We start from the raw sequence: 27,263 nt of genomic DNA, 5'->3' as shown, positions 1-27,263 counted from the left end.
ATCACCGTTTCAAGTTTATGCAGAATCAATCTTACAAAGATGCCCAGACACTAGAAACTTAGTGACTAATGTTATATGTTTGTTACCAACTAGTACTTAAACAATCATACTAGAGCACAATGCAACTGAGAAGATATTGCTGATAGTTGCAAGGGTTATACTAGTTAGGCAGTAGAGAGACCATACGTGTTGTTCAATCTTGTCTCACATACGCAATCTCTTCTCTTTTGTGCAGCAACAATCGGCGGCATCGAATGAGCCTCATGATCCAGCGTGGTCGCAGTGGAACTCGTGGCCTAAGTGATTTTATTTGCATTTGTGGATTATCTGTGACTACTTGTGATTATTTGTAGTTGTGAATGAACTTACTTGTGATTCTGAAGTTTATTTGTATTAATGTGTTGTCGATATATCTATATGAACTGCCTGTGATGCCTATTGTGAACTATCTATGATGGATGTGATGTTTATTTGAATGTGGTATGTGGCTATGACCAAACCAAATAAACTGATTATATGTGGCAGTTTTGCCGAGTGTTACACTTGACAAAAGAGCTATTTATCGAGTGCCATGAAAAATACACTCGGCAAAGTGGACATATGGCAAAATTCTGTGTATTCTGGGACTAAAATGGCTTCTTTGCCGAGTTTCTGCGCTGACACTCGTCAAAGAAGCCAAAATTCTGTGCATTCTAAGACGTGTTTACCGAATGCCTAGTATTTGACACTCGACAAAGGACGAAGGTTTGCTGAGTGCCTGGAACTTGACACACGGCAAAGGAAGAAGCTTACTTTGACAGACAGCAAAGGAAGAGGCTTTGCTGAGTGCCTGAACTTTGCCGAGTGCCTAGAATTTAACACTCGGCAAAGAAGGAAGGTTTGCCGAGTGCCTGAGATTTGACACTCGACAAACGCGCCGTGACCGTCTCTACTCCGTCACGTTACTTTTTTTCACCGAGCGTCGGTTTCAGCTCTCGACAAAGTCTTTGCCGAGTGCCCGATAGAAAACACTCAGCAAAGAGCCGTTTGCTGGCACTGTAGATGCCATGTGCTGTTTGCCGAGTGTTACACTCAACGAATCCTTTGCCGAATATTTTTTAGGCTTTGGCACGCGGTAAAGCGACTTTTCCGGTAGTGGGTAAAGGACGGACCGCACCACCTGCGGGTGGCCGCAGATGTACGGGACGGACGGTGCCACCTGCGGCTGACGGCAGACAGGACGGGACGGGCGGCATCGGCGGCGAACCGACGGGCTACGGGGGCACCACCCAACGACCGAGGCCAACAATCGCTATCGCCGTGGTACTTCCGCAGCCCTGCGGCCTTCCCTATGACGCGGCTGCCAGAACGAGCCTGTCAGATCCGTCATTTGGAGTTGCCTTTGGGCTCCAAGTCGAACTGTATAACGTTCAGCTATAGCTTGGGATCAGACAGCAGCTTATGATCTGTAGAGATTCAAGCATGGCAAGATCAACGTGGCATCCTGGAAGGCGTATATACTCTGAACGGCTATAGCTGCTTATTCCGCACTTCAGTTCTTCTTGCATCTAATTCAGACATCTGACCAGCTCTCAGGAACGCCTTTGTTCTTCCAATCTGTCATGGGATCACGCACGACGAGGGGAGGTTGAGCCGGAGCCAATCGGACAGTGAAGCCACCAGCTCTGTCGCGTCTGCCGCCACAGATTCCACTGCCAGTCCCATCCGCCCCCATCTACTGCCGCCTTCACCGTTCGTCCCGTCCGCCGCCGTCCGTGCGCCAGTGCCCGAATGCAGTGCGGGGAAGGCGCCTCGATCGCTCATGCCGCCGTCCGCCCTCTCGATAAGGCATGTTCGTAGCAGAAATGCCCCGCTACGGGATAACGGGAGATGAGAGATCAATAGATCATGGGGAATCTGGGCTGTGGTACGTGGAGGGCTGGGTTTTCTGTGGGCACGGACAGGACCGGCCCAATCCAGTTCCAAAACAAAATTAATTATAATTAACCACCCTGGTGCTTTAAGATTCGTGCAATTTTGTAAAAGAGGACCTCCGAAACAAAACTCTCTCCTTAATTATTAGTTGTCTGTTTATGAGATACGGTATATATATGTATTCTATTTTATTATTGAACTTCTTACTCAGCAGAAGGTTACACAATACTACAGATAGTACTCCAAAAGAGATGTGTTGGAAAACAATTAAGCAATATAGCAACTAGCGGCATGTCCTGAAAAGAAGAGAAGTTTGTTAACCAAATGCGCAGGTCGATAATACTAGTCTATATCACTGTATAAATTATAAAATGACCTTGTGTACAATATGCCTGGATCAGGAATATATATAAATAGACTGCCGTGTGAACAAAACACAACACCTGCATGGAACACGAAATTCAGAAGAGGAACACAAGAACAATGCTGAAAGCATCCTCACTAGGAGCATATATATAAACTGTGATTAAAGCCACAGTCGAAGGTACCGTACGTATTCTATCGGCAAGTTCTTCGATTTAGTTTAGATGGAAACTAAATCCAAAACTTTCCAAGAAATACGTTTATTAACACACGACAAATTAAACATGCAGCCAGCTTGGATTGATGCAGAGTGTCTCAAGTCAAGCCAGCCGTGAAACGTGAGATAGCACATAAGTGCTTTATTTGGCGACGGATCAGCGCAAACCTGCCGACCACGAGAGGCTAGCTAGCTGGTCCGCTGCAGCCTGTGGAGTAACGCGGCGCGAAGGGCGCGGTCGTCCCGCAGCGCGGCGGGCACTTCCACGACGGCGTCCTGCACGGTCATGCCGCCGACGAGGCACACGCACGCGTGCGGCACGGTCAGGTCCAGCGACCGGAGCGCGAGCAAGAGGCGCGCGGGGGGGTGGCGCGCCGCCGCGGTCGTCGTCAGGCGCAGCGCCGCCGGCTCTGTCCCGACCATCCGCACCTCCAGCTTCTCTCCGAGGCTGCTGCTGCTGCTGAACGAGTGCGAGGGCGCCACCGTCGTGAGAGCTCCGGCGGCGGCCTTCTTCTTGGCCTCGACCTCGAGCTGCTCAACGCGTTGACGCAGCTGGGCGATGTAGGTGGTGGCGTCGGCGAGGACGGATGCCTTGTCCATCCGGGACACGGTGGGCACGGCGGCCCGGAGCTCGCAGAAGAGGCGGTTGAGCTTGTCCCGCCGCTGCCGCTCCGCCTCCACATGGCAGAGGGCGGGGCCGTTGATGTTGTTGCGGGACCCTGGTTTCCTGCCACGCCTCTTCAGCGCAGGTGCTGCCGGTTCGCCGGACAGGTGGTCGTTGCCCGGCGAGCGCGAGCCCTCGCCACCCCATGTGACTTTGACGCCATTTGGGGGCTCGTCCAGCCAGTCGTCGCCACCCAGCCATCCCTCCAGGACATCACAGGGCACGAACTCGTGCTCCTGGTGGTGTCCGGCGTTGGAGAACGAGGCCGGGGAAGGACAGCTGCTGAAGGAGGCAGGGAAGACCAGCTCATCCATTGGACTGTGGCACTGTGCGCGCTGCTGCAGCTGCAGTGTATGGCTGTATGGATATAAGTTTAGATCTGGTAGTGTTACGGTGCTAGGGATGGCAGCGGTTTGGTTTCGGGTCCGATATCCGCAGGTTTCGCCGCGGGTTTTGGTTCGTGGTTTTCGTCCACGGTTTTTCGGGTTCGGATACCCGAAATACCGCGGGTTTAGGGTGGGTTTAAAAAATAACCCACGGAGCTCCATCGGGTACCCGAAATAATTCAGCCTACTAAAGGCCCATTAGAAACCCACGGAGCTTATTGGTTTCTCTTAATTTTCACAAGCAGAAGGGTTGCCGTGAACTTCTCCCTGCTATTGTTGTTGTATTGTCCCCGAACTTGGTGTTTAAGACTTGTATTGTTACTGTACTCACCTGGTATTGTTGCTGAAATTGTTAGTGAAATTGTTGTTGTATTGTACTGTTACTGTATTGATTAAGACTGGTATACTGTGCACTGTGCTGTTCATGTTCGGGTTTCGGGTACCCACGGGTTTCGGTTTCGGGGATGAATTTTCACCCGAATCGGTTTTCGGGTCGGATTCGGATTTTCGGTTCGGGTTTCGGTTTCGGGTGCCCAGGCACTCCACCCGATCCGAACCCGCCCCGTTGCCATCCTTATACGGTGCCGATGGAGAGGAACTTACGGGAGCGTGGTCGTTCCAGCTCGTTTTTTAAGGTGGCATCTCCAACTCCAACAACAGTACGGGGCCGTTTGGCCGGGATCCTACCCGCTCCGACTCATTTTTAAGGGTAGAGTTAGGATTTAAACATGGAGATCGTTCAAAGCCGACAACGATCATATGCGATGAAATATATACATGACAAGAATATAGATAACAACAAAGTAAAAATTTATTTTCCGATACAAATATATACATGACAAGATAGACACCACTAGAGTTATTGGTACCGAGCAAGACCAAGCAATAAAAGCACTAATTAGAATAGTTAACTAACAAATTAGAGATTAACATGCTAACTAAGAATGCACTGTGGGGGCACCAAAATGTTGGGGGATGCCACCAGGCCCCCGAGCCCATCCCTCCACCACGATTCACTCTTCCATCCCTTCATAAATGATAAATCACCACCTGGAGCATCCACAATCTAGTAACGCTCATAGTCGTCAACCACAGGACCATCTTTACATACCATCGCTTAGAGTTTGAACCATCAAATGCATTTACCTTAAGCACATTAGCAAAACCACTAATCAAAAAATGTCTAAAATTAGGTTTTTGGATTGTTGGATATTTATTGCATTTTCATATTTAATTTAATCTAGAAAAATTGTAGCAAAGCATTCTTGATGACATGTATGTGCACGTGTGATTCAGCTACTTGCAATAATAGCAAATATGCAAGGCATCATACTGATCAAAACAAAAATAGTACTAAAATTCACAAATTCAGTAAGTAGGGACACGGGTAGTGAAAGTGGTGGTGTCGAAGGGAGGGATGTGTGGTGGCACTTTGCAAAGCAAACAGATGCGTTTGAGAGGGAACACAAAGTTCCAATTCAAACTAAATGGTTCTAATGAAAACATAGTTGAAGATTCAAACATGGTTCAAAAGCGAAGAAAAAATGTCAAAGGATATAAAAGCTACATAGGTGATTGTGATGTCACACTACTACACAAATTCTTTTACACATCATTTCACAATTGGGCTCTGTTGACGATCACTAAACGTCAATTATAAAATGTTAACACAACCTGTATTTATACTTAATTCCATCACCAAACATAGGTATAGTGGTTTAAACTAATAAATTCTATGAGTTTTGGTGAATCTGTGTTTTCAGCAGGGTTTATCCAGAAAATCGTCAAAGGAAATTATGGAATTGCGCCGCGTAATCGACGTGGGAAGACTCTAGAAGACTCCAGAAGGCGAATCACCGAAGCGGAGCATGTGTCTATGACATGTGGGGCCACCCGGCCCTAGCTAGAGGCCGCCTAACCTGTGGCCCCCCATGTCAGCCTTCTATTGCTATATCGGTTCTCCACCGCCTCCTAGGTTGCATCTATGCCATTCTTTAAGTCGGTTTGATCCAAGGGCTCACGTTGGACGCTCCGGCCTATATATACCAGCCCCTGCCACCCTCTCTGGAGCCATCCTGAAACCCTAATTCATATTCTCCTCGTCAGGATCAGAGCCAGCTATCAAGAGAAGATTAGTCCTCTATAGGATCTAGTCTTATGAATAGAAATAGTGAGATAGAGAGTGAGGGAAGAGTTTGGAGGAGGTGCCGGCCTATCGGTGCTCTTTTTACGGCTTGTACCTTGGTGGATCCAAGTTCTACTTGAGCTTGCCTTTAAGATATCTCTGGTAATCAACTTCTAATTCGAGTAAGCATCTTGTTTATATTGTTCATCAGGATCACGACTCTTTTGAGTGCTTTATTCCTATTCTAGAGGGAGTAGAGTATTAATCGTAAGTGTAAGCGTGGTGCTTTATACCTCTAGTCTGTAGGCGCACGTAGGACATGGTTGCGAAGGAAAGCATCCTCTGCTGGTGTCTTTCCCTAGTAATGTCCCCAGTTGAATAGTAGAAGACATAAGCTTATCCAAGTCAGAACTAGCGACTTTGGTTATCCTCTCTATGCTCCTATTTATCCTAACCTTGTTGCTACCCTTAGTTAGATTAGACCGTTGTTAGTCTCACACATTTCCCTGTGGATACGATACTTGGAATACCTCTGTGTGAAAGCTACAACGGTATCCGTGCGCTTGCGAATTTATCTGTGCGCGTTAAATATACCAACAAGCTTTCCGGCGCCGTTGCTGGGGAAACGGTTGCTGAATTAACTTTGAGACTTTCTTAACATTTTATCTTTTATTCTTTCTTTACTTTTCCTTTTGGCATGGATTCCACTCCTATCTATCAATATGCTAAACCCACAAGCACAAGCCTAGAGCCACTAAAATCTTTAGAGGCTATCCTAACACCTGGCTATGAGCTATGCCCGTATTTTATAAAATTGATACAAGATAAATCCATCTCGGGAGAAGGCCATGAAACCTATACTCACACCTACAAGAGTTTGAACAGACCTGTGCATGCTTGCATATCGCTGGCATGTCTGATAAAACCTTAGGAAGTTCTGATAGCCAAATCACAACCACTTTAATCCCAAGATTTAGCTATCAATCCTAAACCACCAATACCCCAAAATCCCCCAAGAGAAGAAGGAATTTCACCTTTGGAAATCCCTGTTAAAATTAAGGATGACCTCTTTGGTGTTGATTTTGGGAGAACATTAAATTCTCATCTTCATAAGAGATCTTTGAGCGAATATAATTTAAATCCTCTCAAGAAGGGATCTCTTAGAAAACGTCCTTATTCCCATATAGGACATTGGAAAGAATTCAAGGATGGCATTTCAAGTAATGCCATAGAAGGAGAGCTGAGCCATCTAGAAGCCATTCCTATCATCTCCCCTTCTATGTCCACATTAGATGTCTCATCTAAACCCATCTTTCAACCCATCCTTGACCTCGATGATCCCTCTTATGCTCTCTCTCCTAAGTGTCATGATGACCCTTGAAATCCGCTAAGACAATCAAAGTATAGGAATCATGAAGGCCATAAGGATGACCAAAAAGAGCAACAACAATGGTTGGAATGTATTGAGAACTTGTGTGCCATTGCTAAAGAATAGATGGACAAGGACGAAGCTGTAAGGAAAATGGACCCTAGGCCCATTTACTTTGGATTTTGGTGTTTGATGACCAACACAACTAAATTGTACTAATGAATTTGCAAATAATTGTTTTGTATTTTAATAGGGTGCAAGATGTGACTTGGATGAAGACGACATGATGATCTCACGATCAACACCATAAGCAAGACCCTAGAAGCACAAGAGAAGACCCAAGATATCAAGCAAAGTCCAAGCACGAAGATGGGAACCAAGCCGGACGCAAGATCATGAAGAAATGAGCTCTGCAGAGCTTTTATAGGGGCGATGGTTGCGAGGAAACCAACCGTCCGCCTAGATCTCTGCGCCTACAACGATCTGCCACAACGTCTCGCTGCGGGAAGTGCGCATGCAATCCCAGTTCTTGTGTCTCAATTGCCTATATAACTTATAGCCTATTTTCCTTGTCTCTCCTCCACCTCAAAACTTATTAACAATAATTTATTATACTTGCTCTAATCATCTATACGGTTTAGATTTGGATAAGCGGTATTAATTTTTTATTTACATAAAGAGGTATTAATTTTTTATTGGCCCAGCAAGTACTAGTAGGCTATTTAATTTCATGCTGCATATAGGAAGCGCGATTGTGCACGCACGGATCCTTGGACTAAGAGCAAGGCTAATAATACATCGTTCGTTGGCTGTAAGGATCAGCAGTACCTGTACCTAGCTTCGCAAGCATCTTTCAAGCAAATAGTACAGCCAGCTCTTGGCTGTAAGCATCAACAGTACTAGTAATTAGCTTCGCAATCAGAGCATCTTTCAAGCACGTGACGCATATCTCTAATGATTCGGGGTCATTTTGATTGGGCTGGACGGCACCTGTACATGCTTCATTTCGCGTCCAGGCCTTCTAGTAGAAGCAAATATTCAACATCCTCTGACTGTTCAGTTTATTTGGCTGCACCAGAGTGCACCACAATCCACATGTACTTGAGTTTGTTTGGTTAATCCCTCAGGGATTAAAGAGAATTGAGGAGTTTTGATGCACTCATATCTAACTCAATCAGCATCTATTGCGGTGAGAAATTAACTAATTTACACATCAATCCACGGCAACCCACATGGCTTGTTTGGATGCCCATATATTTACCTCATGTGTTGAGGTGGAAACTACACTAATTTCCACTCCAATCCACCTCAACACATGTGGATTGATGTGAATACATGGACATCCAAACATGACCTGAATTGATGTGAATACGAGTGTATCCAAACAAGTCATGATGAGGATTTTATCCCTATAGTCAAAATCTCCCTCAATCCTCTCTAATCCCCTTAGATTATGAATTAACCAAAGAAGCCCGTATTAAGGCGGATTTAGCAAAAAATAATTAATTTCAATCTCTAATTCACTCTAGCACACGTGGATTGAGATGAAGATAAGTGTAGCCAAATAACAAGCCCTTAGTGGTTTAATAAGAGCGTTGAAGTACCAAGCTAAGAGATTTCTTTGATCAAGGGTGAATCTATCCGGAATTGAAACGATGTCATAGCCCATAGGTGATTCACCAATGGATTTGTACCTTATGAGCTTGTTATACTACAAAATAATCATAAATTTCTTTCATAATACAATGCCATTTAATACTTGGCCCCTCCTCTATTTTAGCTCAAGCTCCGCCACTGATCAAGCTTAAAAAGAACTTATGGATGAACAAAATTTTTATATATAATTTCATCAGGATCGGCCGAGACAACAAAATAAGGTTATCATTAGCAACAATGGATCGTGTGCCAATACAATGGTTTTAATCTACTAATCTCTCTATTCCAAACTATAAGCTAAGTCGTTTTGGCTTTTCTAGTTTTTTACTATATATCTAAACATAATATAGATCTAGATATATAACAAAAGATATGTACCTAGAAAAACTAAAATGACTTACGATTTAAAATGAAGGGAGTACAAACTGTGCTAAGTTTAGTTGGTCAATAAGTTGCTTGTAGTACTACAAAAAAACTCCTCTAATATTAATTTGACAAGAAATTTCTATAAAATATATTAACAAAAGGTACATAATACAGAGCATTTTTAATTATGAAACCGGTATGTCAAGGGTACCTTTCTTTAAGTGCAAGGCTAATAATGTAATCCCTGTTGTTCGTATGTCCATTGCATATAAGCCCACTCATACGGTAGTTGGATTATTTATAACCTACTTTCTTTTTTCATAAAGTTTCTTAGTTCTCGTGTCTCAATTGCCGATATAAACTTATAGCCTATTTTTCTTGTCTCCCCTCCACCTCGAAACTTATTAACAATCATTTATTATACTTGCTCTAATCATCTAGACGGTTTAGATTTGGATAAGGGGGTATTAATTTTTTATTTACATAATGAGGTATTAATTTTTTATTGGCCCAGCAAATACTAGTAGGCTATTTAATTTCATGCTGCATATAGGATGCGCGATTGTGCACGCACGGATCCATGGACTAAGAGCCAGACTAATAATACATCGTTTGAGTACCTGTACCTAGCTTCGCAAGCATCTTTCAAGCAAATAGTACAGCCAGCTGTTGGCGGTAAGCAGCAACAGTACTAGTACTTAGCTTCGCAATCAGAGCATCTTTCAAGCAATTGACGCATATCTCTAATGATTCGGGGTCATTTTGATTGGGATGGACGGCACCTGTACATGCTTCATTTAGCGTCCAGGCCTTCTAGTAGAAGCAAATATTCAACATCCTCTGACTGTTCAGTTTATTTGGCTGCACCAGAGTGCACCACAATCCACATGTACTTGAGTTTGTTTGGTTAATCCCCCAGGGATTAAAGAGAATTGAGGAGTTTTGATGCACTCATATCTAACTCAATCAGCATCTATTGCGGTGAGAAATTAACTAATTTACACATCAATCCACGGCAACCCACATGGCTTGTTTGGATGCCCATATATTTACCTCATGTGTTGAGGTGGAAACTACACTAATTTTCACTCCAATCTACCTCAACACATGTAGATTGATGTGAATACATGGACATCCAAACATGACCTGAATTGATGCGAATCCGAGTGTATCCAAACAAGTCATGATGAGGATTTTATCCCTACAGTCAAAATCTCCCTCAATCCTCTCTAATCCCCTTAGATTATGAATTAACCAAAGAAGCCCGTATTAAGGCGGATTTAGCAAAAAATAATTAATTTCAATCTCTAATTCACTCTAGCACACGTGGATTGAGATGAAGATAAGTGTAGCCAAATAACAAGCCCTTAGTGGTTTAATAAGAGCGTTGAAGTACCAAGCTAAGAGATTTCTTTGATCAAGGGTGAATCTATTGTCACACCCAATTTTAAGGATAAAATTGAATGTACTAAACCCGTGTGTGCCCAGGATACAATCACACACACAAGCTGACAAATTACAATAGTATCATCACAGTGTCACATACACCAGAGTTATAATCGAACTTAGTCTCATACATCGCAGCGGAATAATAAAAATAGAATAAACTCTCATGGCCGTCATCACAGGGAAGGTCGACTGGTTGACCACAAGCCTAATAATCCTCCGGGAAATCCTCATACCCGTTGTCATCTGTTACCCATCCGGGATTTTTATCCAAGTAAAGAAAATAAACAAGTGTAAGTACATTCCGTACTTAGCAAGCTAACATGGGGTTATGAAGCTCAAAAGGATAGACTCTGGTTTACTGCAGTTAGCATTTTTAGTAGGTCAAACTTTTATTCTCAAGTATTATCAAGTTATGCTTAAGCTCCCAATTAATTCCCATAAGAACATTTAACGGGGTCAAGATTACCATAATTCATCATAGAACAACTTAATTGATCGTCATCAAGCATCCAATTATTCTGTGAGTTTTCCGGGCCGCTCGTAACCGTGAGCACGGCTGTTATAACAGTTTGTTACCCTCTGCAGAGGTGGTGCACATTCACCGCGAGTCGTGATCCCCATATGCCCGGGTTAATTACTCCCATGTCACTTCCAAGGTGAACGGGCAGGGTATACTATGAAGCCATTTCATAGGTTTCCCTAACAAGTTAGGGCCGCTAGGTTTCCTTGGCAGGCAGATGTAGGGACCCCCCTTTCCTATGGCACAAATCCATCGCGGCTATACTCATAGGAACAGAGGCAGCCCTATACCCAAAGTGGCAAGCCCCATTTGCGCCAAAAAGGTAACCTCTAACTAGTTAGGAAAGATCCTATTACTGAGCTAAAGTCAGAGCCATATGACTCTCCCGGTTGCACTGTCAGTCCCAGCTTTTGCCGACAGATAAGTCCTTATGGAGGGCCGGGAGCAACATGAACAAAGGTCATTTGCACTTTCGCCCTATGGAACAGTTGTTATAATTCATGTTACTCACTTTGTTCCATAGTATCATTCATCAATATGTATATCATGTTCAGTTAGAGCACTAGCCATCTACCCATATGCATTTAACCCATAGGAGACAAGAAACAGGATATCAATCACTAGGATGTCCTTACGGGTATCAAATTTAGACACATGCAAATGAGTAATTGATTAAAGTGAAATAGGACATCAAGGAAGGCCCATGTTATACTTGCCTTGGTTCACAAACTCGTGCTGGTCCTGCTGGCCGTCGAAGAGTTCTTGGTCTCCAACGTTTTCCTCACCGTCTGAACGCGACCAACACGGCAACATACAACATTCCAAAAGCATTAATGCAAAGCAAACACTCCTATCATTAGAACAATACACCAACAGTATTGAAATCAAAATAAAATGTTTGTAAAACTAATCTACGTTTTGCTACGATCACGTCAATGCGAAGTTCACGAAAAACGGAGCTAAAATGCGAAAATTATGATTAAAACGGGTTTTCCAAAAGCCCTATATTTAATTAATTCTAATCATGAAATTAAAAAGTTCCAAACTTGACTAACAGTAGCTCCAACATGTAGCTTATGAAATTACGAAGCTAACGCGATTTGAATGGATCAATTCGGAGTTAAAACGACCATTCTATAAGCGAAACAGTTCGAATGGCATTTCTGTAAATACTGAAAGCGTACTTTTGACTTAAACAGCGAAGTTTACGCTTTCTAAACGGGTTTGCGCATTCGGAGAAATACGCTAAGGACGGCGGGTTAGGACTTAGAAAAATCCAGGGACTCTTTAGCAAATTTACCCCCGAAGGGGTATCTTCTATTTTCGGCCGTTAGATCTAGATCGGACGGTTCGGATTAGCCTGGGGGGTTTTGGCCGGCCGGAACAGTGACTCCGGCGAGGCAAGCCATGGCCGGCGGCGTGAAGCTCACAGGCGCGCGCGGTTCCGGGGCTAGGGGCCATGGTTCGGAAATCCGGAGGCACCGGGAGAAAGCTGGGGAGAAGGGGAACTCGCGCAGGCCATCACGACGGCCGGAGGAGGAAGCCGAGGCGACGGGCGCCATGGTCGGCGGCCAAAGCTCGCGGACGCACGCGAATAGGGCCCCAAACGGCCACGGAAAGCCAAAATGAAAGCACAGAGGGAAGGAGGGGAGTACGGCGAAGCTTACCGCGACTTCAAACGGAGACGAACGCGACTCGGGGACGGCGTTTCGCGCGGAGGTGAGCACGGTGGCCGGCGGAACTCTTCCGTGCGACGGTTGTGGCCTCCGAGGCTTGAACGCGAGAGAGAAAATGGAGTGGGGAGGGTAGGGGAGTGCGCGGGGGAAGGCTCGGCTTCTTTTTATCGAAGCCGAGGAGCACGAGGGGGGACGCTCCCACGACGCTAGGGCGCCGGGCGGCGGTTGCGCAGCGCTCGCGCGGGCGGTTGCCGAGCCGCGCGGAGGAAGGGGATGGCGCTGACACGCGGGCCCGGGCGGTCAGCGGCTGCGGGCGCGAGGATGATGCGGCGGCGGTTGCGCGCGTCAAGCTGGGCTGGCGCGGGGCAGCGGTTCCGCCTGGACTGGGCCGGCCCAGGAAGGAGAATGGGAGGAGGGGAAGGAAGAGAGGGGAGCGGGCCGTCGGGAAACTGGGCCAGCAGGCCGAAATGAGAGAGAGGAGGGAGATGTTCATATATATATTTTTTTTCTTTTTATTTTCCAAACAAATTTTCCAAAACATTTTCAGTTCAAATTTCAATTTCCTTTGAAATTGTTGATCAATACCAAACATTCACAAAATAATATGCAGCGACATGAATGCACATACATGTTACTATTTTATGATAAATTTTAAACTCATGAGAAATTTATTTATTTTCTACATTTCATGAGCACAAAATACAGAATTAAATCATTTTAAACCTATTTTCCAAAAGAGACAAATTTTGGGTGTTACAATTCTACCCCCCTTAAGATGAATCTCGTCCTCGAGATTCGGTAGATTGCTTACTCAAACAGTTGGGGATAGGTCTTTCTCAGATCCTCTTCTCTTTCCCAAGTAGCCTCATCCTCTGTATAACGATTCCATTGCACCTTGCACATCTTTACTGTTCGACTCCTCGTAACTCTTTCGGCAGCTTCCAAAATCTTTATCGGATACTCTTCATAAGTAAGATCTTCCTTGACAACAAGTTCTTCCAAAGGAATTTGTTCTTCTGGTACCCTCAGACACTTTTTCAACTGGGAAACATGGAACACGTCGTGCACACCGGACAAGCTCTCAGGCAGTTCCAACTGATAAGCTACTTCTCCACGTCTCTCTAGGATCTTAAAAGGTCCTATATACCTTGGGGCTAACTTTCCTTTCATATTGAATCTTCTCACACTTCTCATTGGTGACACTTTCAGGTACACATAATCACCAATCTCGAAAGTCAGCTCTCTTCTGCGGGTATCAGCGTAACTCTTCTGTCGAGACTGAGCTACTCTCAAATTGTCTCTAATCATTCTCACTTGTTCTTCCGCTTCTCTAAGGACATCGGGACCAAACACTTGAGTTTCTCCAGTCTGATTCCAGAACAAAGGCGTTCTACACTTACGTCCATACAATGCCTCGAAAGGTGCCATCTTGAGGCTCTTTTGATAACTGTTGTTGTACGAGAACTCTGCGTAAGGCAGACTCTTATCCCAACTATCACCATACTGAAGTGCACAGGCTCTCAACATATCTTCCAAAATCTGGTTGATCCTTTCAGTCTGTCCATCAGTTTGCGGGTGGTAAGCAGAACTGAAATTCAACTTTGTTCCCAACGATCTATGTACTTTATGCCAGAATTGCGATGTAAATTGGGTGCCTCTATCCGACACAATTTTCTTGGGAACACCATGTAAGCACACTATTCGTTCCATGTATAACTCTGCTAATCTTGCACCATTGTAAGTAGTCTTGACTGGTAAAAAGTGAGCGACCTTGGTGAGTCGATCCACTATTACCCATATTGAATCATAACCTCTTTGAGTGCGGGGTAATCCTACAATAAAATCCATGCCAACTTCTTCCCATTTCCATTCAGGGATCTTCATTGGTTGTAGTAACCCTGCAGGTCTTTGATGCTCAACTTTCACTCTTTGGCAAGTGTCACACAAAGCCACATATTCTGCCACATCTCTCTTCAAACCATACCACCAATACTTTTCTTTGAGATCCAAGTACATTTTGGTACTTCCGGGATGTATAGAATAAGCAGACTCATGGGCCTCTTGCAGAATTGCATCTCGGATAGCTTTCACTTCCGGTACACATATCCTTTTCCCGAACCAAAGGGTTCCATTCTCATCCATTCTGAATCCGGGTGCGTTTCCAAGCACTACATTCTCTGCTATCTCTTTAAGTTTTTCATCCTCCAATTGACCTTTGCGTATCTCCTGCTCTAGAGTAGGCTCTATCACCAATTCCATTGCATTAGTGACCAGACTCAAGTTGAGATACTCCATTTCAGCACACAACTCTGCTGACATAGATGTTGTCTGAATACCATTGGCATAACTCTTTCTGCTAAGTGCATCAGCTACGACGTTTGCCTTTCCTGGGTGATAATGCACTTCCAAATCATAGTCTTTGATCAATTCCAACCAATGACGTTGTCTTAGATTCAGATCTGATTGGATGAATATATACTTCAAACTCTTATGATCAGTATAGATATCACTCTTATGTCCAATCAGATAATGTCTCCAGATCTTCAAAGCATGAACCACCGCTGCCAATTCCAAGTCATGAGTAGGATAATTCAACTCATGCTTCCTTAGTTGTCTAGATGCATATGCAACCACTCTTCCTTCTTGCATAAGCACACATCCAAGACCCAAACGGGATGCATCACAATATATAGAGAAGTTCTTGTTTAAATCGGGCAAAATTAATACTGGAGCTGTAGTCAATCTCTTCTTTAGCTCTTCAAAGTTTGCCTGGCATTTATCCGACCATACATACTTAGCATTCTTTTCCAACAAAGCTGTCATAGGCTTGGCTAGCTTGGAAAAGCCTTCAATGAACCTTCGGTAATAACCAGCCAATCCCAAAAAGCTTCGAATCTCACTTACAGTAGTTGGTGGTTTCCAATTCAGTACATCTTGCACTTTGCCTGGATCCACTGCTATTCCACCGTTGGAGACAACATGACCTAGAAAAGAGACTTCCTTTAACCAAAACTCACACTTGCTCCGTTTAGCGTACAACTTATGTTCTCTAAGCTTTTGCAAAACCATCCTTATGTGTTCCGCATGTTCTTCTTCAGTCTTGGAGAATATTAGTATGTCATCTATGAATACTACCACAAATTTATCCAGAAACTCCATGAACACCTTATTCATCAAATACATAAAGTATGCAGGTGCATTGGTCAATCCAAAAGACATAACGGTGTACTCATATAATCCATACCGTGTAGTAAATGCTGTCTTGGGTATATCCGAGTTCCGAATCTTAAGCTGATGATAACCAGATCGGAGATCAATCTTGGAGAACACATGAGCTCCTCTCAACTGATCAAACAAATCATCTATCCTAGGCAAAGGGTATTTATTCTTGATGGTAACCTCATTAAGTGAGCGGTAATCCACACACATCCGTTGACTACCATCCTTCTTATCCACAAAGATCATAGGTGCCCCCCACGGGGAAGAACTGGGGCGTATGAAACCTTTTTCTTGCAACTCTTTTAGTTGTTTCTTAAGCTCTTCTAATTCATTAACTCCCATTCTATATGGACGTTTAGCTATTGGTGCAGTTCCAGGTAATAATTCAATAATGAATTCAATGTCTCGGTCAGGTGGCATACCTGGCAAGTCATCGGGGAAGACATCCGGAAATTCCTCCACGACACGATCTTGTTCATTGATTTCACCATCTAGCTGATTCACTGTGGCTGTAGGCTGAGCTTTCACTACTACTTCTACACAGACTCTATCCCCATTGAGTGATGTCACAACCACAGATTTCTCCTGACACTGTATCACTGCCCGGTGTTGTTTCATCCAATCCATTCCCAGGATAAGGTCAATTCCCGCTGTTCTCAAAACAATAGGCTTCACCTTGAAGTCTACCCCCCTTAAGGAAATGCTAGTTGAGGGGCTCCAATAAGAAGCGGGCATACTACCTCTCGGGGAATTCACTAGTATTGGGTTTTTCATGGCACACAAAGGTATGCTATGCATTCTAACAAAAGCTTGGGAGATAAAAGAATGCGAAGCACCAGAATCAAAAAGTACGGTAGCAGAAATAGAGTTGACACTGAACGTACCCAACATGACCTCAGGCGTCTCCTGAGCTGCATCAGACGACACATAGTTCACCTTCGCTGTGAGAGGTGGTCGGGCGTTGAACTTCTGATTGTTGGTCTGATTCTGAGGTGCTTGCTGGTTCTGCTTCTTAGGACACTGATGAGCATAGTGACCTACTTCTCCACATCGGTAACAGGCATTGGGATTGTTGGGTGCGCCACTCTTCACAGGAGCATTGTTAGGCACTCCCTGGCGTGTTGCAGGATTGCTAGTCTGTTGCGGGGGACGCTGATTTCCAAACTGTTGCTGATACTGGGGGCGTTGTTGGAACTGGTTCCGCTGAGGATACTGACCACGGTTTCCCTGATGAGTTGGTCCTTGATTCCTCTGCTGGAAACCTTGCTGGGGATAAGCACGCGGGCGAGTGTTGCTTCCAGAAGCTTGCCCTTGGAGCCTTCTCTTCTTAGCTTCCATCTCCTTGCGCTTATCATCAATCACGATTGCGCGATTCACCAAAGACTGGAAGTTAGGATAAGTATTAGACATCAGCTAGAGCTGCAGTCCATCATAGAGTCCCTTGAGGAAACGGCATTGCTTATCCTTGTCATCTGCCACATCATTAGGAGCGTAGCGAGATAGTTGTGCGAACTTGTCCCGATATTCCGCCACAGTCATTGATCCTTGCTTGAGAGATCTAAATTCTTCCTGCTTCAGTTCCACTAGTCCATCAGGAATATGGTATGATCGGAAACTGTCCTTAAATTCCTGCCAAGTGATATCAGGAGCATTGTTGGGACGTCCAAACTGGAATGATTCCCACCAATCCTGAGCAGCTCCTTGGAGTTGCCCGGAAGCATACAACACTTTCTCCAGGTCGTTGCATTGTGCTATGTTCAGTTGTTTCTCCACAGCACGCAACCAGTCATCGGCCTCCATAGGGTCTGTGGCATGTGTGAACACCAGTGGACGACCTTTCATAAACTCTCCACGCTTATCTCTAACCTGGACAGGCGGTGGACCTCTTGCAGGTTCATTGTCCAAGCGCTGCATCATAGCTTGCATCAGCTGTGCTTGCATTCCCAAAATCTGCTCCATGGTCACAGGTGGCGATGGTGGATTCATAAGAGCATCACGCCCACGACCATGGCCTCTGCCTCTTCCTCCTCTTGCGGCCATCTGTTTTCCAACAAATGTGCAAAATTTAGGGATTTTTCCAATTATAGAGAACTTACAAGAGATAAGAAACAATGCTGAAAATTTTCTGGGCAAGATTCAAATTCAGCAGTTCAGTAAAACTGTTATAACTCGAGTTTCAGAGATCCAACAGAGGTGCACCAAGATTCGTTAGAAAGCTTAGGACATCATCTACAACTTTCATTTAGACCATTTTTACGGATTCGAACTCACACATAGTCAAAAATAGAGCTAAACCGAAAATGCTCTGAGTTCCAGACAGCGCAGGAACACCAACTTGTGCCAATTAGATCTCCCAAACCTGAATAGCTATTGACGTGATTCCAAAGACACTTGAGAGATACAGAGGTCTAGTTATCTCCACAAAAATTTTAGAATTTTTATCATCCCAGATTTCGAGTTACCAGATAAAGAACACAGGCTGCTCCAGAAATCAGCACAGCAGAGATAAGGTAAAACGATACTTCTGCATTAAGATTTCATTCTAAATTTAAAGTTCCAATCTAAAGAAGTTGTGGACATGCCCACAAACTTCCAGCAACCAAGCAAAATACCAACTCAACCAAGTTCACAAATCAAACATCTAATCAACCAAGTTCACAAGACCAACAAGACTAAATAAGGACACGAACTAACGACGTGAGAATCTAGATCAAGGCACCTAACACCTATGGAGCGGTGTCAATCATGGTGAAGGAACGGCGCTTCTTCTTGTAGATGGAAGGCTGTCCCAGCTGTGCTCGAAGTTCATCCACTTGTTTCTGAAGACGTCTCTGCGCCCTCTGAGATGCACGTAGTTCTCCTTTGACCTCATCATCCCCTCCCTGCATAGCGTGGACATGCTGCACCGTTGCCTCCAAAGTGGGGTCATTCTCTGGTGGAGCCAAAACTTGCCAAACACCCTCATGATCATTTCGAGGAAGGAACCTGAAGCGATCCTCCCTCATGGCCTCGAAGCGACGACCATGGTAGTGGATGTAGGCATTCTGTGCTGCATCCTCCATGCCATCCAAAGCATGGGCTCTCCTGGTAGGGGCACTGTGGACAGTCTCCACCTCATGTCCATTGATGATATCATTCCATGCGGTGACCACCAGCTCTACCTTCCAGAAGGTAGCCTCCAGTGGGTGCTTGTACTCGGCGCAGTGATAGCTGATGGAGGCGTGCAAGTCGGGGAAGTAGTCGTCCAGCACGTGGGTGAGAAGAGTGTGGTAGTAGGCTGTCTCTGGAGCTGGCTTGAAGTAGTACTTGCACTTCCAGCCAATCTCATCGTCCTCCACGGGGGCAGCTGGGGTGGGTGCAGGTGTGGGGGAAGTAGCCGTCGACTCCTCAGGTGTAGCTACCACGGGGTAGATGGGCACAGCGACTGGTGTAGGAGTAGGTGTAGGCGTCGGTGTAGCCATCTCCTCGTCGTCGGAGATGATCACAATCTCCGTCTCCGCTGGTGGGGCACGCGGGGTGAACATGGCACGATAGCCGGCGGTGCTGAGTCGAGCAGTCTTCGGATTATGAGACATCTATAGATTTAAAGTGAGATGAAATTAGAATCAACAATTTTAAATAATAGATTAAGGTATGAAAAGTATAAATGTTTTAATAAAATAACAAGGATAAGTCAGTAAGCAAGAAACCAGAGGAGCAAAGCTGCTAAAACGACCTTTTTCTAACTAGGCTTGCGTCCTACAGTCAACACGTCTCTGATACCAATTTGTCACACCCAATTTTAAGGATAAAATTGAATGTACTAAACCCGTGTGTGCCCAGGATACAATCACACACACAAGCTGACAAATTACAATAGTATCATCACAGTGTCACATACACCAGAGTTATAATCGAACTTAGTCTCATACATCGCAGCGGAATAATAAAAATAGAATAAACTCTCATGGCCGTCATCACAGGGAAGGTCGACTGGTTGACCACAAGCCTAATAATCCTCCGGGAAATCCTCATACCCGTTGTCATCTGTTACCCATCCGGGATTTTTATCCAAGTAAAGAAAATAAACAAGTGTAAGTACATTCCGTACTTAGCAAGCTAACATGGGGTTATGAAGCTCAAAAGGATAGACTCTGGTTTACTGCAGTTAGCATTTTTAGTAGGTCAAACTTTTATTCTCAAGTATTATCAAGTTATGCTTAAGCTCCCAATTAATTCCCATAAGAACATTTAACGGGGTCAAGATTACCATAATTCATCATAGAACAACTTAATTGATCGTCATCAAGCATTTAAATTATTCTGTGAGTTTTCCGGGCCGCTCGTAACCGTGAGCACGGCTGTTATAACAGTTTGTTACCCTCTGCAGAGGTGGTGCACATTCACCGCGAGTCGTGATCCCCATATGCCCGGGTTAATTACTCCCATGTCACTTCCAAGGTGAACGGGTAGGGTACACTATGAAGCCATTTCATAGGTTTCCCTAACAAGTTAGGGCCGCTAGGTTTCCTTGGCAGGCAGATGTAGGGACCCCCCTTTCCTATGGCACAAATCCATCGCGGCTATACTCATAGGAACAGAGGCAGCCCTATACCCAAAGTGGCAAGCCCCATTTGCGCCAAAAAGGTAACCTCTAACTAGTTAGGAAAGATCCTATTACTGAGCTAAAGTCAGAGCCATATGACTCTCCCGGTTGCACTGTCAGTCCCAGCTTTTGCCGACAGATAAGTCCTTATGGAGGGCCGGGAGCAACATGAACAAAGGTCATTTGCACTTTCGCCATATGGAACAGTTGTTATAATTCATGTTACTCACTTTGTTCCATAGTATCATTCATCAATATGTATATCATGTTCAGTTAGAGCACTAGCCATCTACCCATATGCATTTAACCCATAGGAGACAAGAAACAGGATATCAATCACTAGGATGTCCTTATGGGTATCAAATTTAGACACATGCAAATGAGTAATTGATTAAAGTGAAATAGGACATCAAGGAAGGCCCATGTTATACTTGCCTTGGTTCACAAACTCGTGCTGGTCCTGCTGGTCGTCGAAGAGTTCTTGGTCTCCAACGTTTTCCTCACCGTCTGAATGCGACCAACACGGCAACATACAACATTCCAAAAGCATTAATGCAAAGCAAACACTCCTATCATTAGAACAATACACCAACAGTATTGAAATCAAAATAAAATGTTTGTAAAACTAATCTACGTTTCGCTACGATCACGTCAATGCGAAGTTCACGAAAAACGGAGCTAAAATGCGAAAATTATGATTAAAACGGGTTTTCCAAAAGCCCTATATTTAATTAATTCTAATCATGAAATTAAAAAGTTCCAAACTTGACTAACAGTAGCTCCAACATGTAGCTTATGAAATTACGAAGCTAACGCGATTTGAATGGATCAATTCGGAGTTAAAACGACCATTCTATAAGCGAAACAGTTCGAATGGCATTTCTGTAAATACTGAAAGCGTACTTTTGACTTAAACAGCGAAGTTTACGCTTTCTAAACGGGTTTGCGCATTCGGAGAAATACGCTAAGGACGGCGGGTTAGGACTTAGAAAAATCCAGGGACTCTTTAGCAAATTTACCCCCGAAGGGGTATCTTCTATTTTCGGCCGTTAGATCCAGATCGGACGGTTCGGATTAGCCTGGGGGGTTTTGGCCGGCCGGAACAGTGACTCCGGCGAGGCAAGCCATGGCCGGCGGCGTGAAGCTCACAGGCGCACGCGGTTCCGGGGCTAGGGGCCACGGTTCGGAAATCCGGAGGCACCGGGAGAAAGCTGGGGAGGAGGGGAACTCGCGCAGGCCATCACGACGGCCGGAGGAGGAAGCCGAGGCGACGGGCGCCATGGTCGGTGGCCAAAGCTCGCGGACGCACGCGAATAGGGCCCCAAACGGCCACGGAAAGCCAAAATGAAAGCACAGAGGGAAGGAGGGGAGTACGGCGAAGCTTACCGCGACTTCAAACGGAGACGAACCCGACTCGGGGACGGCGTTTCGCGCGGAGGTGAGCACGGTGGCCGGCGGAACTCTTCCGTGCGACGGTTGTGGCCTCCGAGGCTTGAACGCGAGAGAGAAAATGGAGTGGGGAGGGTAGGGGAGTGCGCGGGGGAAGGCTCGGCTTCTTTTTATCGAAGCCGAGGAGCACGAGGGGGGACGCTCCCACGACGCCAGGGCGCGGGGCGGCGGTTGCGCAGCGCTCGCGCGGGCGGTTGCCGAGCCGCGCGGAGGAAGGGGATGGCGCTGACACGCGGGCCCGGGCGGTCAGCGGCTGCGGGCGCGAGGATGATGCGGCGGCGGTTGCGCGCGTCAAGCTGGGCTGGCGCGGGGCAGCGGTTCCGCCTGGACTGGGCCGGCCCAGGAAGGAGAATGGGAGGAGGGGAAGGAAGAGAGGGGAGCGGGCCGTCGGGAAACTGGGCCAGCAGGCCGAAATGAGAGAGAGGAGGGAGATGTTCATATATATATATATATTTTTTTTCTTTTTATTTTCCAAACAAATTTTCCAAAACATTTTCAGTTCAAATTTCAATTTCCTTTGAAATTGTTGATCAATACCAAACATTCACAAAATAATATGCAGCGACATGAATGCACATACATGTTACTATTTTATGATAAATTTTAAACTCATGAGAAATTTATTTATTTTCTACATTTCATGAGCACAAAATACAGAATTAAATCATTTTAAACCTATTTTCCAAAAGAGACAAATTTTGGGTGTTACATCTATCCGGAATTGAAACGATGTCATAGCCCATAGGTAATTCACCAATGGATTTGTACCTTATGAGCTTGTTATACTACAAAATAATCATAAATTTCCTTCATAATACAATGCCATTTAATACTTGGCCCCTCCGCTATTTTAGCTCAAGCTCCTCCACTGATCAACCTTAAAAAGAACTTATGGATGAACAAAATTTTTATATATAATTTCATCAGGATCGGCCGAGACAACAAAAGGAGGTTATCATTAGCAACAATGGATTGAGTGCCAATACAATGGTTTTAATCTACTAATCTCTCTATTCCAAACTATAAGCTAAGTCATTTTGGCTTTTCTAGTTTTTTACTATATATCTAAACATAATATAGATCTAGATATCTAACAAAAGATATGTACCTAGAAAAACTAAAATGACTTACGATTTAAAATGATGGGAGTACAAACTGTGCTAAGTTTAGTTGGTCAATAAGTTGCTTGTAGTACTACAAAAAAAACTCCTCTAATATTAATTTGACAAGAAATTTCTATAAAATATATTAAAAAAAGGTTCATAATACAGAGCATTTTTAATTATGAAACTGGTATGTCAAGGGTACCTTTCTTTAAGTGCAAGGCTAATAATGTAACCCCTGTTTTTCGTATGTCCATTACATATAAGCCCACTCATACGGTAGTTGGATTATTTATAACCTACTTTCTTTTTTCATAAAGTTTCTTAGTTCTTGTGTCTCAATTGCCGATATAAACTTATAGCCTATTTTCCTTGTCTAAGCTTGGAGAGCAGTACGCACATCTCTCATTGACACCCTACCTTACAAATCAGACGCAGGACGTACGTATTACGCCTTCTTGGTGGCCGAACCTGGATAAAACCTCGTGTCTGTCTTGCGTCACCGTCTTGTTTGTGGCTTGCGCATCTGTCTGCCAACAATCTACTACCTTGGGCATACCCCTAGGTAGACTGCCGAACATATTTCATCGACAGTGGCGCGCCAGGTAGGGGGTGTGCGTACTGCTCTCCAAGCAAACAAGATGGTCATCATGTCTGGCTCTATGGCTACGCCGAACGGCCTCACGTTCACCGTCGGCCAGATCACCTGGACCACCAGCTCCGACGACTTCATTGCCATGACCACGGAGGAGGCGTGGATTCAGTCTGCGCCGACCACTACTTCACCTGCATCGGCTACGGCTCCGACCACGGTGGATACGGCTCCGACCACGACGCATAAGGGTCCAGCCACGTGACCTCAACGATGCTTTCGACAGGGTGGGGGACAAACAGGTCTTCAGGACTCCAAGCGCCAATGTAGCCGTCGCCATGGCGACAATGCAACGGCTACCCAACACCCCGGACCACCATGGCGACAATGCAACGGCTACCCAGCATCGGCACCTCAGCAGATGAGCGGCCAAGAGGACCAGACCAAGCCGAGGAGCAGCAACCGGTGGTGGCGCAGAGCATGCTTGCCGATGCTATGACTCGTGGGAAAGCCATAGTGGTCGCAGAGACTACAGACTCTAGACCAGCGCCGCCCCCTGAACCAGAGGCCAAAGAGGACGAAGTAGAAGAGATCCTGGGCTGTCCCCAAGACAAACGACAACATGTATATGTGTTGCGCTGGCGGAACGACGAGTGGGTGATGCATGAAGAAATCCCAGAGGTCGAAGAGACCCTAAAAGTTGAATGAGCGGCAAAGCGTCTAGTGACATAAGTCCAAGTATGTTTGGCTTGACCACTTGATCCTGCTATTTAGTCAAACTGTCTGACTTAGCTTGTTTATATGCAGGACTTGATGAAGACCGCAAGGTACCGAAAGAGGTGCTTCGACTAGATTGAGGGAATCATGGTGAACAATAGAGAACTAGCGGCCGAGGTGGAACGCTTGCACCGCCAACTTGAAGCCGCCGACCAGGAGAGGACGGAGCAAGAGGCACAGAACCAGAACCTAGTCGGCCAGCTCAGTAACAAAGAGCAGGAAAAAACAAGTAAGTTTGCATTTTATCATAGCAAGTACATGACACGTGTTGTTACACTGTTGGTAGTGACAGCTGTAGTGCAGGCTTAGAAGTCGAAGTAACCCACCTCCAAGAGGAGAATAGCCGTGTGGCCGCCGAATGTGGTCGCCTGAAGGAGGACAACGAGAAACTAGCGCGCAACCAGTCTCAACTCCAGGACCGCACAACCAAGATGAGGGAGGAACTAAAAAGTAAGTATTCCAAACCACCTTTCTCATTCTGTTGCCCGTCTTATCTTGTCGTGCCATGACATTTTGATGTCTTGTATGGTTTGCAGTTTTAAAAGTTAATGCCAAGAAACATCTAGAAGCCATGATGAAAGATCATGACGGCTAGAAGGCACGATGCCTAGAGACCACTGAGGACCGGGGCACATGGAAGAACCGGTGCCAGGAAGTGGCAACTGGCATTTTGCCTGTCCTTGACCTTATCGACCCGGCGCTCACAGAGGAAGAGCCAAGGACGCCCCAGCTCGGACTGGTCGAGAGATGCAGGAAGGCATGGGGATGGTTCCAAGAGTTCGTGAAGGAGGCGGGTGAGTACACGGGTGCACATGTGCTAAGCATGGTGCGTGCCCACTACCCCCTAATCGATCTCAAACGCCTGGAGGCTGGATACCCAAAGGAGGTAGACCCAGACAAGGCTGAGGAACTTCGGATGGCCCAGCTGGACCTATCGTTAAAGATAATTGGCGATATTAACCTGTGTGGAGGCGAGACAGCGCCTGTACAGGGTACGCCATCGACAAGTCAGCTGGGAACGCCATCAGTTGCAAGCCAACCGAAAAAGCCTACGGTCTCGACCAGCCAAGCATCGGTGGAGCCATCCCCTTCAGCTCGACCAGCATAAGAGTCCCCGAGACTCGAGTAGGATATCGGAAGCAGTGAGCAGTAGGTGCCGCGTGCCCTGACCAGCCAATGTAATAGGCTTAGAGCTGTAGAAGGAGGACATAGTTGTGTTATTGTAAACTTGGACCTCTTCAGGTAAGCTTGTAATAACGTAACTGTATATCATCATAAGCTTGTTGCTTTGTATAAAATGTATTTAAGCTTGAAACTCATGTTGGTGTAACTAAGTGAGAACATATTATCGTTCTATTTAGTTGTACCATTTTGCTCGACACGTCATCCCGAAAAGTTTGTGCGGCCCTAGTTTGCCATGTGGTCGGAGTGTGAGGTGCATAACCTGTGCACACGTAGACGCGGACAAGTCAAACCAAGGGGGACCTACCGATCACCCGTAACATAGAGAGCGGATCCCATGCACGTGTTGAGAGGAACTGGAGACAGGGCCTGCTCCGAAAACCATAGAAGGAATGGTGGTCGGCTTTTACTAGCTAAGTCAGAATAACCATAAAATTCGAAGTGACACGTTAGAGTGGTCGGAGAAATCATAATAGCTTTATTGAAGTAAATCGAAAATACCAGAGGAGTACATATCTCAGTAGTTAAGCATAGAAACGTCTAAGCTTGTCGATGTGCCACGAGTTTGGTACGTCCGTACCGTCCAGGTGAGCTAACCTGTAAGACGTTGGTCGTGTGACTTCCTTGATCATGAAGGGCCCCTCCCATGGGGTTGCGAGTTTATGGACACCAGCCTGGTTCGTCTTCCACTTCAGGACCAGGTCCCCGACCACAAAGAACCGCTCTTTAACGTTCTTGTTGTAGTACCTGCGCAAAACAGCAAGGTATTCACCTCTCTTCTGCGCTATTCACCTCTAGCTCCCGTACTTCATTGACCTTGCCTTCATCGAAGTTCTCTACCCATGCTGATCTGAAAGCTATATCTGGTGGGAGGACTGCCTCAGCGCCGTAAACCATAAAGTATGGTGAGACGCCGGTGTTATGACTGGGCTGAGTTCTGAGGCCCCAGACCACGGCTGGTAACTCTTTGAGCCATCTTCCGGGAGCTTTGTCGTTTTCTCTGTACATCCTCTTCTTCAATGCGTCCAAGATCATGCCATTTGCCCGCTCGACTTGTCCATTAGCTCTAGGGTGCGCCACCGAGACGTATTTTACTACTATGCTCCTTTCATCGTAGAAGTCCCAAAAAGCGTTCCTGGTGAACTGAGTACCCAGATCAGTGATGATGCTGTTGGGTATGCCGAAATGGTGGATGACCTGGTCGAAGAACGTGATAGCCTTTTCTGAGGATGCCTGTACCAAAGGCATGTATTCTATCCACTTAGAAAATTTGTCGATCAGCACAAAGACGCATGTAAATTTCCCAGGAGCCGGTTTGAAGGGCCCGATCATATCTAGTCCCCAGCATGCGAAGGGCCAAGAGGCTGGTATCATCTGGATCTCATATGCTGGTACGTGGATTCTCTTGACGAAGAACTGACAACCCTCACAGTGGCGGACTAGCTTCTCTGCGTCGGCTACTGCTGACGGCCAATAGAACCCTGCTCGGAAAGCCTTACCGACTAGTGTTCTTGAGGCTGCGTGGTTGCCGCAGGAGCCAGAGTGGATTTGGTCTAGGAGATGTTCGCCTTCCTCCTAGGTTATACACTTCATCAAGATTTCCTCCTTTGCGTTTTTGCGCCATAACTTGCCATCGACGAGCAGATACTAC

The 27,263-nt window shown here is 45.6% G+C and overlaps 1 protein-coding gene across 1 annotated transcript; it reads right to left on the bottom strand.

Annotated features, from left to right (window-relative positions):
• Positions 1–2,313: 2,313 nt before the first annotated feature.
• LOC136502092 (transcription factor MYC2-like) lies at positions 2,314–3,494 on the bottom strand. Its single transcript, XM_066497576.1, has one exon. It carries the CDS (start codon positions 3,470–3,472, stop codon positions 2,684–2,686), a length of 789 nt encoding a protein of 262 aa, XP_066353673.1. The 5' UTR covers positions 3,473–3,494; the 3' UTR covers positions 2,314–2,683.
• Positions 3,495–27,263: the final 23,769 nt, after the last annotated feature.

The sequence above is a fragment of the Miscanthus floridulus genome, chromosome 13 (assembly GCF_019320115.1).
Source record: "Miscanthus floridulus cultivar M001 chromosome 13, ASM1932011v1, whole genome shotgun sequence".
Taxonomy (NCBI): Eukaryota; Viridiplantae; Streptophyta; class Magnoliopsida; order Poales; family Poaceae; genus Miscanthus; species Miscanthus floridulus.
Note: the sequence above shows the minus strand (reverse complement) of the source record. Positions and strands in the feature narration are given on the sequence as shown.

Bases quoted from the DNA above. Each gene is read 5' to 3' on its own strand.
- LOC136502092 (XM_066497576.1), bottom strand. From the start codon at position 3,472: ATGGATGAGCTGGTCTTCCCTGCCTCCTTCAGCAGCTGTCCTTCCCCG.